Source organism: Oryctolagus cuniculus, chromosome 5 (genome assembly GCF_051225735.1).
Source record: "Oryctolagus cuniculus isolate XC-2025 breed Fujian yellow rabbit chromosome 5, ASM5122573v1, whole genome shotgun sequence".
Lineage (NCBI taxonomy): Eukaryota > Metazoa > Chordata > Mammalia > Lagomorpha > Leporidae > Oryctolagus > Oryctolagus cuniculus.
The window spans coordinates 136,312,042-136,327,768 of NC_142871.1; the positions used below are offsets into that span (position 1 = coordinate 136,312,042).

Genomic DNA, 15,727 nt, shown 5'->3' on the forward strand with positions numbered 1-15,727 from the left:
ACTTTAGGGCCTCAGTGAAAGAGTTTCAGTTCCACTTGGATCCAATCCTTGAGATGCTGAATTAATATCGTTAATGTGATGAAGAAAACTGTACGTTTCACATGAAGACCGTCATACTGGATCTCTGACGAGCAACTGATGATGCTTTCCTTCCCTGATGCTGATTGATTCTTCAGCACTGAGGTTGCCCAATACCACAACAAAGAGGCGAACACCTTGCTGCTGTTGCTTGGGATGTGAGTGGAGCAGGGTCAGCGTTCTCATCAAGTGAGACGTGCCTGCCTGCTCTTCTCCTGCTCTCCAGCATGCTGTGGCTGTGGTTACCTGGAGCCTCCTGCATGGCAGCTCTCCCAGCGACACTGATGGTGCTGAATCTTCCCCTAGCTTTGGCCAGGGGTCACCAGCGTAAGTGCAAACCTTGGGTTCTGAGCCACTATGGGATGAGAGAAGTGGAGTTAACTTTGTTGCAGTGTCCACAAACTGCCTCTTGAGTGTAAGAATATTTTCACCAGTGATCCTGTATCTTCTTTATTTGGATTCTATATTATTTCCACAACAAAAGGACGCTGGTACCTGCATCCTCTGTGAAAGCTGCGTGAGGGGCCTTCAGCCAGGCCATTTCTGCTCAGTTCTCTTCTGAGAAAACTTCTCCAACCTCACATCACATTCCCTCGGTGTCTTGAGAGAATTTAGAAATAGGGATGTTAAAATCCTTTTTGCACTTTTCTTTATTATGTTGTTATAGGAAGAGGGCATCTCTAGAAATTTTATGGAGAATCAAAAGGAAATTGAAGGAATCCTGGACGCTCCTGCATTTTGTTATCAGGATGTGTGAAGTTGCTATCTGTCCTTAAGTGTGAGGAGGTAGCAGAACCAGACTCTATGATCGTCTTTCTTTTCTCGATGAACTCCTTATTTCTGAAGCCTGGATCCCTGTACTGGAGGTTCTCTGACAGAATGTGGGGTTATTGCTCCTTCTCTCTATTCTCCAGCCCTGGAGTTGAGACAGGGATCCTTACTATCTAGAAGGCCCTATACTTAAGGAACACCTGTGAGTCATCCTTTGGTGCCTTAAGGAACTGAAGTCATCCTCCAAAATCCTGGCACAGGTTTGCTTTCATTGCAAACTTTTTTGGACCCTTCTATAATATCTCCTACTGTCCATAATATCTCCACATCTTCTACTTTCTCTGACTAGAACCCACAAGAAGGGATTCAACTAGTATTGGATAAGGTATTTAAAATTCTGTTTTTCTAAATCAAACTTAGTCAAGTACCAGCAATTTCACATGGTTCAAACTATACCCTAAGCAGGGGTTTAGACAGAGTATGAAGATTGTTAACATCTCACAGTGCTGAAAGCCAGTAAGTAAATCAAGGAAACTCAGTGGCATACTGGGATCTTGTGCCCAATTTCGAGGGTTAATTCATTATGCCTCCTGCCTCCCTTAATTATCCATGTCTAGTTCCCTCTGCCTTGAATTCTTCCCTAATCTTTCCCCAGCTAGGTCATGACATTAATGAAAATCCCCCAAATTTGCACAGATCCTTTATACAGTAGAAGATTCATTAGAAGACAGGAAACTTAAAGAAAGTTTCCAACTTTCATAAAATCACCCATTGGTTCCCAGGAGAATTTCTGACTAGAAGGAAGAAAAGGAAGGCTTTGCCTTATTTCCTCACAGGAAGTGGAAAGGATACAACGTGTTGCCAGAATAAAAGACCGATGGAACATTGGCCTTTGCTTGTTTCCAGAATCCCCACAGTGATTCGTTCACAGACTACTGATTTGTTCATTTAGAACACAGATACCTTTTGAGCGTATATTATATATGAAGCTCCATTCTAGGCTCAATGGATTCTACCTGAAGAAGATAGAAAAGGCTCCTACTCTGATGGAGCATAACTTAGTAAGAGGAGTCAGAAAATAGACCAATAAGCATATGACAAAGAAAGTAGATTGGGAGAGCAAGAAGTCCTGTGACAAATGACATCAGGGTGGTGGGACAGGAGGACTGGATTTGTCTACCTTCAGTTCAGGTGACTAGGGAATCTCTCTGAAATAAGAATAAAGAAAAGTCATCCACGGATGCTCTCAGGAACAAGTGTTGCAGGGAGAGGGGAGAAGGAAAGGTGGAAATGTATAAAGATGTATGCTGTATTTAAGAGTCAGAAAGAAGGCTGGCGAGGCTGAAGTAAAGTGAGAAAGGTGGCCCAGTGGGTGGAGTGGCAGAGGTTGAAGTAGGTTGGAAAGGAAGTCAGGAACCCATCATTTGGTCCTTATGTCCAGAACAAGAAACCTGAGGTTATTTAAACAGATATGGGAAGCTACTGGAGGACAGTCCCTTTATAATAATTTTTTTAAATTTAAATTTTAATTTTTTATTATTTTTTGACAGGCAGAGTGGACAGTGAGAGAGAGAGAGACAGGGAGAAAGGTCTTCCTTTGCCATTGGTTCACCCTCCAATGGCCGCCGTGGCCAGCGTGCTGTGGCCGGCGCACCGCTCTGATCCGATGGCAGGAGCCAGGTGCTTCTCCTGGTCTCCCATGGGGTGCAGGGCCCAAGCACCTGGGCCATCCTCCACTGCACTCCCTGGCCACAGCAGAGAGCTGGCCTGGAAGAGGGGCAACCGGGACAGAATCCGGTGCCCCGACCGGGACTAGAACCCGGTGTGCTGGTGCCGCAAGGCGGAGGATTAGCCTAGTGAGCTGCGGCGCTGGCCCCTTTATAATAATTTTTTAAAAATAATTTGAGAACGATTGAGGTTCACATGAAGAAACTGGGTGAATATATATGAACATAGTAGAATGCTCTGTGGAAGACAAGTTTGTCGTACAGTGCCGTAGTCGCAGAGACACTGATAATGACTCAGGCAACCGAATTCATATGTATTTCTGTCTGACTTGCTTATAGTTTGAACCAAGCTTATTTCTAAGAGCTGTCTCTTATTTAACAGGTGGATGGTGGTGCTATTAATTGAGATATGGAAGAAGGAGGGAGGATGTGGGTAGATAGAAATAAAGGTTTTAGTGTGAGATGATATTTAGACAATTACATAGAACTATCAAGAATCCAATCAAATAAGAGACTGGACTTCAGGGTGAAGCCAACACCAGGACACATCTTGGATAAATTTCAGGAAATAAAGAGGGTGCATATGGGACAGATAATGCAAGAGGAGGCCAAAGGACAAAAAAGGACCACAAAGGTTTACCAGTGATGCGGAAGGAAAATCAAGAAAGTAATGTTTTTCAAGGAGCACCAGTGGCTTGCTGTGGTGACTCTCACCAACAGGTGGATGAAATGATAAGGGGGTGGGGAAGTGGGCATTGAGGTTTGGTGGAATTGAAAGCTTTACAGATTCAGTTAAACATCCTGGATGGAAACTAAATTTGACTGTTTTAAGAGAGAGGGAGGAGAAGAAGACAAATGACTTCAGTGACTTAAGAATGGACCAAGCTCCGAGAGCAGGGAGCCAGCTGAACCAAAGGAAAAGAGAAAGGAGCCCTAAGAGAAGAAGAGGACTTGAGAACCAGAGAGAAATACTTAGTCTTTAGCAAAGAAGCACAGAAGGGCCTAGTGTGTAGTGGTTACTGGTTGTGCAAAAAACCCATGAATCCACTTGGCCACTATTTCTTAGTGGCCATATGACACACCAGTTGTTACCCAAGGTGATGAGGTTGAAGTAAGGAACAAAATAAATTTTGCTTCTGTCAGCATGGAGCATTGTGAACTTTACAACTACTATGTACCAGGCCTATAAGCTTCAATATGAAATTGCAGTTATTGTCTTACATATGCAGCATTAAAAGCATATACACATATGAAATCTAAAACTCAAATATTTTAAGTTCACATACCCAGTGTGACATGGCTAGTTCTCAAGCCTAGATTATAGTACAAATCACGTTGAATACAGTCTCACTCTCCATCCACATGTTCCATGCTCCTCTGTGGTAGGTTCATGCATATTCCACTATTACACATAAACCAATGTTTCTGTCCTTGAGTGCCCAGAATGTTAATTAGTGATAAAATTAATAGAAGACAATTGCCAAATCACGATGAGGGTATCTTTTGTTGTTTAAGTTAAAGAATAGAAATATCTTGTGTTTAAAATAGTGATAGGTTTATTGGGTATTGTGTGATCAACACTGGAAGAATCACTATTTAATTTAATAATTAATTGTCTTATGACAAGGGGTGGACTTTGTGGGGTAGTAGTTTAAGCTGCCCTTGAAATGCCTGCATCCCAGATTGTAGTGCCTGATTGGAGTCCTTGCTACTCTGCATTCATTCTAGCTTCCTGTTAATTCATACCTTGAAAGATGGCAGATAATGGCTCAGATATTTGGATCCCTGCCACTCACATGGGAGAATAGGCTAGGTTTTCTATTTCCTGGCTTTGGCCTGACCTATCCTGGCTATTGTAGGCATTTGGGTAGTGAACTAGTGGCTGGAAGATCTCTCTCTCTCTCTCTCTCTCTGTGTGTGTGTGTCATGTGTCACTGTGCCCTTCAAATTAATAACAATGAACACTTAAGAAAATCCTATGAAGAATATGCTATTATTAAATCAATTTTAGAGATAGAGAAAAAAAGATCCAAGGATTTTGGAAACTGACCAAAGTTGAAAAATTCCATGTTCAGAATCAGATTTTCTGCTTCTGAAGCCTGAACTTTTAACCACCACAGGCAAATAGTGAATAGGAGTTAAACTGAGTCTTCATGAATGATATAGTTTCCAGTGTACCAGTGTATATCTTAAGCTAGAGGAGACATACAAGGGCTGCTAGCTGCAGCACAGAGAAGGATTTTAGTCTACTTAGCATTTGTTATTGAAAGTTCTTCAGGGGCTCACACTGCATGTGCTATCATGGATATGTGTTCAACACCAATTATTAGATCTACTCCTTCTGTGGTTACAGTTGCCAAAAAAAAAACAAACATAATATGTTCAGTTGGACATGATTTTCAGCTAAACCACAATGATTTACCTGAGATAGAAATTCAACTGGGCAATGGGTATTTATTTGTATTTGCTAAATCTGGTGACCAAGTTGACCCTAACTTGGTCACATGGCTGGTGATGGCTTTTTTTTAATTTTAATTTTATTTTATTTTTTGACAGGCAGAGTGGACAGTGAGAGAGAGAGAGACAGAGAGAAAGGTCTTCCTTTGCCGTTGGTTCATCCTCCAATGGCCGCCGTGGCCGGCGCGCTGCGGGTGCAGGGGTGCAGGGCCCAAGCACTTGGGCCATCCTCCACTGCACTCCCTGGCCACAGCAGAGAGCTGGCCTGGAAGAGGGGCAACCGGGACAGAATCCGGCGCCCCGACTGGTACTAGAACCTGGTGTGCCGGCGCTGCAAGGCGGAGGATTAGCCTAGTGAACCGCGGCGCCGGCGGTGATAGCTTTTACGCAGACAGAATGTGAGCATGGACTAACAGCGCTGATCAGCAGTGGTGATATAAATGTTACCATGAACAGTAAACTCGCATATTTTCATTTTTAACTTATCCAATAAGAAGATATTTAGAAAACTTGAGAATAATAAGGTGGACCTTGTTTGATCCAGAATTCATTCCTCTCTGCCATCATTTCTCAAGCACAAAGTGGGGTTGAGGTCTGGACACCTGTTCAATATTGTGAACTACATATATGAGGATGCTATCCTCTTCTTAGTGTCCCCCCTTCTGAGAGGACTCGACTATGGAAATGAGAGTCCCACACCTGTCCGCGCCTGGTAACTTGGCGAGTATTGACAGCTGGAGACTGACAGAAAACAAATTAGTTGGGGTTACTGAAGAGGAATGAAACGGCTGTGGCTGCAGCTTGATGCTGTAGATAAGTAGTAGACCATTGACTGAGACATCCATAGAATAAATTCTTATGGCTTAGTGACTGCTTGACCAATAAAATCAGCTACAAGAGTCAAAGATTCATATTTTAGTAATGTACTAATATATGAGGTGTTAGATATTTTAGTTTTCACACGCACCATTTTCAGAAAAAAAATGTATCCCTACACTACAGAGAAAAGAAAGTGGGAAGGTTAAATTCTGAGTTAAAATGTGCAATGAAATTACTGGAGTTCTGACACAAAACTTATGTATTGGCTACATTATGGTTTGGGAGAACCTGAGATGGTGGAGGGTGATAACGCTTGATAAGCAGGTCAAAGCATATTAAAAATGTGGAGAAAGCTTCAAAGGTGGGGTGGTAAATACTGGTGAAAGCTTCCCTGAAATTGAATTGATGACTGTGAAAAACAAACTGGATTTATGAACTTTCAGGTTAGTCTTAATTTTTAATGAAGAAGGAGACTTGCAGGACAGCTATGACATAAGAAAGCATTTGTGTAATTATATTCAGCAAGGTCTATGTGCAGTGTAGGTAGGGGTTAATGCCAGGATACGACATTCAGAGGTTCTTATTTCCCATCCTGTGACCTATCATTAAATATGGGACTGTACTCCAGTCCTTTTACCCCTCCATGCTTCAGCAACGTCAATTGTAAAATGAAGAGGATGCATCTGCTTCATAGAATTGATCTGAGGATTAAGAGATGATGTGTAAAGCATTAGGAATAGTACCTGCCACACTGTACGCTTAGTGTATTGCAAACGTCAGTCATCCCATCCATTCATAGATTCCACTGATGTTGTCTCCAGGAGATCTTTCAAACCCGACTGCTACTTTCTGTGTACCAGGCTCTGCCCCAGCCCTACCTGTCATCATCCTGTACTTGAAGTCTTCCATGTGCCTCTAAATTCATCTATTTCTTCTACCTATTCCTTCTTCTATTCTGAAAGCATTCTCTACACTGCCATCAGTCATGTCTTACAACATACCAGATTTGTAATCCCATTTCTGACACCCTTGAGGTCAGATGTGCTTTAGAAATTAGGATTTTGGCCTTTATAAAGATAATAGTCCATTTCCCTATAACTGCATGCCACCTTCAGTTGGTTAAAGGACCTGTGATTAAACGTATTTACCCTCCAACCTATGAATATTCATGCTAATAGTTCAAAGATAATAAATCATATTCCAGTTTATTTTCACAATAAAAATGGTAAATGTGGTAGTAGGATAAATATAGAATAAATTCTAGTACATTTTTCTTAGGAAACTATTCAGTACCACTGCAAAGTGGACAGTGCTGAGGTTGAAAATACCCGTTTATAGTGTGCTGATTCTCAAATGTCTAGACTCTCATGTTGTACAAAATCTCACCTACACATCAGTCTTGCACGTTTTATTTTACCTGATCTATTACAAAACAAGCTAAGGAACGAGCCAAAAGTAGGCAGTCGCAAAAATCCACCAGTTTCTTTTTGAATACATTGGACTGACTGTATTTTTATCTTATCAATGTTGCCTAATGTTTCATGGATTCTTGGTCTTAATGACCTAAGTTTTCTTCCAACAACTTGCCTTCATAGCATAAGTAGTGATGACTGCCACAAATATTCTTCAGTGAGATGCCTCAAACTTCTGTAGAAATTCTATTGATAGTGTTAGATGTTTCCATTTGTTCTTTCACCTTAAACCACGGGGTTAATTTTTTTTTTATCTCTTTTGACATTTTCCTAGTTCAATTAAATATGCAAATCAAAATTTAAAACTCCATGTATATGGAGTATGTTTGCAACTATACGTGTGCTATGAATGTATGCATGCATGTATGCACATGTTCCTATATGTACACACATATATGTGTGAGTCCCGAATAGTTTTTGGGGGTCGCCTTCCACCTCTGGCATTTGGGAAATGAAGGGTGCAGTGCTTGGGGTACTAGAGTATCCCGGGGGGCTGCCTGGGTAACCAGATTCTCTGTGTCCCCACAGCTCGCTTCCTGGAGCAGGTGAAAGGCGAGTGCTATTTCTACAACGGGACGCAGCAGGTGCGGTTTATAGTCAGAGTCATATTTAACCACGAGGAGTACGCACGCTTCGACAGCTACGTAGGGGAGTTCCGCCCCGTCAACGAGCTGGGACGCCAGTCAGCCGCCTACTGGAACCGGCAGAAGGATTTCCTGGAGCGGACGCGGGCTGCGGTGGACCGATGCAGGATCAACTACGAGGTTGTGGAGCCCTTCGCGGTGCCGCGGCGGGGTGAGAGCAGCTGGGTACCGCGGGGAGTGGGCGCGCTGGTGGCGGGCGAGGTGTGCTGTGCAGGGCGCACTCGCGACGCCTGTGTGTGTGGGAGGTGGAGGCTAGGGTGCAGGGTGCAGTGGTAGAGAGAGGAGACGGGGAGAGAGGAAACCGGAGACCAGGTGCAGGGGACCGGAGGTGGAGCAGATCGCTACTGGGCTGGGTCCCCAGAGATGTGGGGGAAGGGACATTCACAAAGTCTGTGGTTGGGCTGGACTTTAGGAGGGGCAGGGGAGGGGGCAAATGGTTTTGGACAGGGAGGATGCTGGCCTCAGGCTGGCCTCCGTTAGTCCAAACAACCCTGAAATGAACGTGCAAGCCAAGCCGTGCTGTCTGTAGAGGGATGTCGCTCACGGTGTCAGACTAACCTGCGCGTGGGTGTTTGCGCGCGTGTGTCTGTGTGTGTGTGCGTGTGTGAACCTCTGAGGCACCTGACCCTGTGACCATTTCAGAACTATTGTAGGTATAAATTTCCTGCTGTGTTTTGTTTGTTTGCTTTCTCCTTGTAAGTACTTTTACACAGTTGAAGTGATTATGACATTGGTTTTGAATGATAATCTTACACAGTGATATTGCTGTTTTTATCAGGGTAGTGATAGTTAAGTAGTCACATCTTATTCCTTTGTACAGTTGTGACACAATTGACTTCACATTGTGCTTTGTTAGATCTTCTCAGTATTGTCGCATACACCTGCTTCCCAGTCTCTGAGGAGGGTATTTCCAGGACCTTGGAGGACGAAAAGAATCCCGGGATGCCCAAGTTCCTTATATAAAATGTCACGAGATTTGCATATGACATACACGATCCTTCCCTACACTCTACGTCATCTCTGAATTGTGTAAATTATGTATAATACATTATTGCTAATACAGGGTAAATGGTTATTATTCTGTATTGTTTAGGGAATCATGCCACAAAAAAAGAGTTCACAATGTCTTTTTTTTTAAATTTTTATTTATTTATTTATTTTTTGACAGACAGAGTGGACAGTGAGAGAGAGAGACAGAGAGAAAGGTCTTCCTTTGCCGTTGGTTCATCCTCCAATGGCCGCCGCGGCTAGCACGCTGCGGCCGGCGCACCGCGCTGATCCGAAGGCAGGAGCCAGGTGCTTCTCCTGGTCTCCCATGGGGTGCAGGGCCCAAGTACTTGGGCCATCCTCCAATGCACTCCCGGGCCACAGCAGAGAGCTGGCCTGGAAGAGGGGCAACCGGGACAGAATCCGGCGCCCTGACCGGGACTAGAACCCGGTGTGCCGGCGCCGCTAGGCGGAGGATTAGCCTACTGAGCCGCGGCGCCGGCTCCACAATGTCTTTTTTTTTTAAAAAAGATTTATTTATTTGAAAGTCAGAGTTGCACAGAGAGAAGGAGAGGCAGAGCGAGAGAGGGGTCTTTATCCGCTGGTTCACTCCCCAATTGGCCGCAATGGCCAGAGCTGCACAGATCTGAAGCCAGGAGCCAGGAGCTTCTTCCGGACCAAGTGGGTACAGGGGCCCAAGGACTTGGGCCATCTTCTACTGCTTTCCCAGGCCATAGCAGAGAGCTGGATCAGAAGTGGAGCAGCCGGGACTCAAACCGGCACCCGTATGAGATGTCAGCACTGCAGGCGGCGGCTTTATCCACTACCCTACAGTGCCGGCCCCCACAATATCTTTCTGAATTTTTTCAACGCTAGTTGGTTGAATCCCTATGCACTAAACCGGCAGATGCTCAGAGCTAATCATAATTTAGAATGTTATGTTTTTTTAATTATAAATGTCTATTTTTTTGGTTTCTAAGCTGTGTGAATTTTTTTCACAATTATTAGTGAATTTTCAAGACTGCTCTAACAATGACCAATGATCTCCTACTTTCAGTGTTTTACTGGTTCTCTAGGCAGTGAGATTGTTTGTTGTTAGTTCATGCAGTATTTCCTCTAGTTTATATTTTGATTCTGTTTATTGCTTTCTGTGTTAAGAATTTAAACATTTTAATGAAATATACTGAAAAATTGTTAGCAATGATTTATCATGAATCTTAAATCTTTTTCTGGTATTGTGAAACTATTTCCTCCCAGTTTCTTCTTAAAAAAATAAAAAAGATGCATTTGTTAAGAATGACAATATCAGGTGATATGGGACCTGATCAGGAAGATTGGGTTAGATTGATTAGATTCATGAGCTGGAGATCACACCCTACCCTGGCCCCCTGCATGATCTCACCTGTATCCACCCATCTGTCAGTCAGACTATGTAACCACTCCCCTTTTGGAAGAGAATAAGAGGCGTGGAGCACGCCTCTTGCGTGCCCTCTGTTTTTGGCCTGACCCTGGCCCTTCTCCCCAGTGTGGCTCCTCCACAGCCTCTGGCCTATAGACTCCTGCATGTGACCCCTGGCCTGCCTTCTGAAATTTTGGTTTGGAACTTCCCATATGTTCTTTCTGACCCCCTCTCCCTTAATAAAACTCTCCTATTCCTGTGTATTTCTCTCAGTTCCCCAAATAAATCCTAAGCTTTTACCACGTTGGCTGTCTCGTTTGTGCCCAGGCTCAGAATGCTTCTCTAAGCTTAAGGCTAGAACCTGAAATATTAATTTTGGCTTAGGCTAGCCAGTTAACACAGGGACTGTCCTGACATTAAGAACACATATTAATGAATCCTGGGTCCTCTCTTGACCCCAAATGTCACTTTAGAAAGACAGTTGTGAACTAGTAACAGTTTTTGTAATAGCTATGTTGTGTTGCAAAGGAGAGGGGTTGAGCAACTGAGTGTAGATACAAGAACGTTTTAGTGAATGACTATGCTTGCTCCTTTTCCTCTCCTCAGAACCGCTCTTGTTGGGACTCTGCTCATAGCCTTAGAGAATCTCCTCTGTACCTGCCTCTCAGGCTACCCCTGTTCTGGCACTCTAAGGTGTGAGGCATCAGGACAGCATTCCTGGGATTCCATGGTCTTATCTTCCTGTCTACCCTCCTGGTGTCCCCCAGTTTGCTATACTATTTGAACCATATTTTCTCTCAGAGCAAACAAGCAAAACGAGCAAAAATTGACAAATATTGAAGGGTAAATTTCAGCCATGGATTTACGTATTTTATATGCATTAATCCTCACATAACCATGAGGATAAGTAGGTGCCATTATGGCTCTTTATAGGTAAGAAAACTGGTAGGAAAAGTCAAGACAAAAGTCACCGAGGATTATAACAGTAGGAATCAGAGACTGAATTTGAATACAAACAGACTGACTCCAAAAATTGCACTTTCAACTAATATTCCATATGCTTTGTAGACACCTGTAAGCACTTGAATTCCGTAATGAAAATTTCTCCAAGCTGGGAAGCCCAGTGAACGCAATTGTCTTCAGTGTTCTCAGATCTAAGGGGTCCTGCTGTAAGGACTGCATTCAAGGCTCAGCACTGTTGGACCACACGGCCAGCTTTGACTGGATTGGGTTTGGAGAGAGGCAGAAAGCAGCCACGAGGGAGAATTTCTGTGCCTGAATCACTTATCCTTTTTCCCTCTGCCTCCTAGTTGTGCCGAAGGTGACCGTGTACCCTGCAAAGACCCAGCCCCTGCAGCACCACAACCTCCTGGTCTGCGCTGTGAGTGGTTTCTATCCAGGCCACATTGAAGTGCGGTGGTTCTGGAATGGAGAGGAAGAGGAGGCTGGGGTGGTGTCCACGGGCCTGATCCGTAATGGAGACTGGACCTTCCAGACCCTGGTGATGCTTGAGACAGTTCCTCAGAGTGGAGAGGTGTACACGTGCCAGGTGGAGCACCCGAGCGTGACCAGCCCCATCACCGTGGAATGGAGTGAGCAGCTTCCCGACCCATAAGCCCCTCCCCCTCCAGGAAGGGGACTCTGCCTGTGGCCGAGTGTCAGGCTGCTCTCCCCGCACTGTGTCTGCATCTGCTGCATATGCTCTTTTCCTTCAGCCCAGATTGCTGGGGTAGCCCTGTGGTGGCTACTACGAACACCTCTACCCTCTGGGGAGGTAGCTACACCTGTCAGCTCATGGTCACCTCCTTTGCCCTGGGCTTCAGTTCTTGCATCTGAGGCTGGGCTTGTGTTTCTGATGCTTTTCTGAGTTGTCCTCTATGCTCTGAGAAGAGAAGCCGTGCAGGGTCTTCCTGATGTGAGGGGAGTCCAGTTTCAGCTCTGCCTTTCCATTGGCTCTGCCTTTCTGAGCAAGCCCCTTAACTGCAGTGAATCCCAGATGCTTCATATAACAGCTGTCATTTCAGGGTTGTGGTACTTCAATGAGTTCCATGGCTGAGACTTGTAAATACTCTCATTCTTACATTTTTTTCCAGACAAGGTTAATTGTTCTAATGCTGCTAGTTCATATTTCTTGTTCCATTTCCAAAGCTCTGCATCTCTGTGTCTCAGTTAGAGAAGTTATACTTTGGGCAATTTTCTTTAAATCTCAAAGATCTGAATCTCCAGGTCTCCATATAGAGGTTGCATTTGAGTGAAAAATGACCAAATTTGACTTATTTCTTCAGGGGCACAGTCTGGATCTGCACAGAGCAAGATGCTGAGTGGAATTGTGGCCTCTGTGATGGGTCTACTCTTCCTGGGGCTGGGTCTGTTTACCTACTTTGGGACTCAGAGAGGTAAGTGGTAGTGAAGAATATTCTAGACTTTTCTGGGGAAGAGATGTGGTTTTGCTCAAACAAGTTATTTGTAAATCAGTGGACCTATATAAAATCTTTCATTTCCCAGTGGAGGTCAGATTTCGCATGTCAAAGTTGAAAGAGTTAAGGTTCATGGAGATTAGAGAAAGGTAACCAAGCCTGGAGCTCTTCAGTGAAGAATCTGGGGACAATGAAGGAAAAGTCACTAAAGCGAATTAAGTTGTACTGGGTTGTGTGGCATAAGCTTCCTGGGTCACACACAGCTTCCTGTTTCTGCTCTCCTCTCTGCCCTGGATGGTGTTCTCAGGTGGCAGATCTGGAGCTGTGGACATTGCATCTGGGAATGTATGTGCCTCCATGTCACTTAAGCATAGTCTTCTCCATTTTTTCCCAAGACACTATGGACTTCCGTCAACTTGCGAGGTTCTTTTATCCTCTCTGGAGAGAGTTTCAGTTTATCCTGAACAGATAGCAGAGGTGCAGGACAAAGAGGCAGAAACACTAGGAAAAACTTTGGATCAGGCTTTTGATGTAACAATTTGCACTGAAGATTCTTTTTTTTAAAGATTTTATTTTATTATCTAAGAGGTAGAGTTACAGACAGAGAGAAGGAGAGACAGAAAGGTCTTCTACCTACTGGTTCACTCCCCCAGATGGCCACAACGGCTGAAGCTGGGTCTCCCATGCGGGTACAGGGGCCCAAGTACTTGGGCCATCTTCTACTGCTTTCCCAGGCCATTAGCAGGGAGCTGGATCAGAAGAGGAGCAGTTGGGACACGAAATGGAGTCCATCTGGGCTGCCAGTGCCACTGGCAGAGGCTTAGCCTACTGTGCCACAGTGACAGCCCTTGGAGATTCTTTTCTTCACTTAAAGCTTGTGCTCTGAGATAGCCCTGCTCAGAAAGATTTCAGATTTTTCTTTTTCTCCTTACTACAGGTTGTCTTGTGAGGTCTTGAGGAGGGGGAAAGAGGCCGTTTTCAGAGTTGGGTCTGGAAATAACTTTCTACTTTGACACCTGCAGGATGCCTGGGATGAAAGGAAGAAGGGACACTCAGGGAAGAATCTGTCTCTGACTCTTCATCATGAAAAGGTTTTCTTGGTGGCTGCTACTCTTCCACAGAGTGGCTTCCCAGGACTGGTGACTCTACAGAAGGTGTCCTCGCCCATGGCTTCCACAGCCTCTGCCCTTGACCTGGAAGCCAAAATAATGATGACCTTCTCGGTGTGGTGTTGCTGGTCCCTTTTGCATTCAACCCTTACTGCTGCTCCTGCATCTGATCTTACCTGAGCCACATTACTTTATTAAAAACACTTTTCTCCAATAAATATGAAGTGAGACATCATTTGCTTCCTACAGCTTCATGGACAAGAATTAGAAAAGAGAGAGTGTGGACCACACCACAATACCATCATAATTTTTCATATCTAAGGATGTGAGGTACTGCATGTGTTACGTGACTTGATTTAGCTATTCCACAATGCATGCATGTGTGAAAACATGCCATATATTATAAATGTGGACAATTTTACTTGTAAATTTGTAAATTAAAAAAAAATAAAATTGAATCAAAGGTTTAAGAAGGCAATGAATAAAAACTGAAAATATCCTATAGCAATTGAAACAAATTTGACAGAAAGTACATGAGGGGGAACAAAGCTAGAACAGTAAATTCCATCTACATGTACCTTTTTTTAAAACACTGTGTAACTGTAATTCTGAATCAGTATATAGTTCCAAAGTCCATAGACTTTAATAATATACTATTTTAAGGGGGTAGGAATGTTTTCAGAGAAAGGCAAATAAATTAGTTAATAAGATGAAGAGTTTTGTTATTTCATATAAGGGGTCAGTTTCAAATGCAAATCAAATCTACAAATAGGTATTTAATTCAAAGTTCATTTCAAGATAATAATGATTTGAATACAAGGTCTCCATTATCAGAGACATGTCATATTTTGAATTCAAACAAACTCAAAGTTCATTTTATGCATATATAATTTTAATTGTTATATATTGTTTGTGGGTAGCAGGTTACTCTATAATAGGAATCAAATTTTAAGAAAGAATTAAAGTGTATGGCAGGATTATTTCAATGAAGATGCTTTCTGCTGCTAATAAAAAGAAACTCAATCTATTTAGAAACTCAATCTATTTGGCTTTATTTTTCTTTAACTTTGTATGGCACATGGCATAGAAGAGAACTCCAATGTAGAGCATTTCCAGGGTTGCTCAATTCAGTGGGCGAGGGGTATCATCAATGAGTCTGGAACTTTCTTGCTTTTCCCTCCCTCATTCGTAGCAGGTCAGCTTTCTTGTGATGGAAGGATATCTGTAGGAGTTCTGGGTTTCAGGTTTTTTCCAAAACTACTGTGGCAGGCAGGTACAGGAAAATGTCTTTGTGTGCTTTTGTTAGAACAACTACACTTCCCTCAGTATTCCCAGTATAGCCATATCTCCACACATTGGAAGGAAAATGGAATTACAGTGGAGACTCAGACAAATCATGATTCAGCTTTTGTATTTTTTTAATATTTATTTTATTCATTAAAATGAAGTGAGAGAGATATATATAATATCTATATCCGTATCTACATCTATATCTATATAGATATCTTCCATCTTCTGGTTCACTCCCCAAATGGCCGCAAGGGTCAGGGCTGTGCCAGGATGAAGCTAGGAGCCAGGAGCTTCCTCAGGGTCTCCCATGTGAGTGCAGGGACCCAAGCACTTGGGTCATCTTCTGCTGTTTTCCCAGGTGCACCAGCAGGGAGCTGGATCATAAATGGAGCAGCCAGGACTCAAACTGGCACTCTTGTGGGATGGTCGATGTTTCTGAGGCTTTACTTGCTATACCATAATGCCAGCCACCAGCCTCTGTATTATTAGTACTATTATTTTTAGTTACCATAACTATTTTTATTATATTACAATAATTTGGAGAAATACAGGTCATG

At 43.4% G+C, this 15,727-nt stretch overlaps 1 protein-coding gene across 2 annotated transcripts; it reads left to right on the forward strand.

The window, feature by feature from the left end:
• Positions 1-238: 238 nt before the first annotated feature.
• LOC138843262 (HLA class II histocompatibility antigen, DRB1 beta chain) lies at positions 239-14,920 on the forward strand. Of its 2 annotated transcripts, none has more exons than XM_070074195.2 (5): positions 239-405; positions 7,853-8,119; positions 11,665-11,946; positions 12,640-12,750; positions 13,794-14,920. In XM_070074195.2, exons 1-5 carry the CDS (start codon positions 306-308, stop codon positions 13,805-13,807), a joined length of 774 nt encoding a protein of 257 aa, XP_069930296.2. In that variant the 5' UTR covers positions 239-305; the 3' UTR covers positions 13,808-14,920. The 2 variants fall into 2 exon arrangements, with proteins under 2 accessions (XP_069930296.2, XP_089190237.1); XM_089334111.1 differs by having other exon boundaries at positions 7,853-8,088.
• Positions 14,921-15,727: the final 807 nt, after the last annotated feature.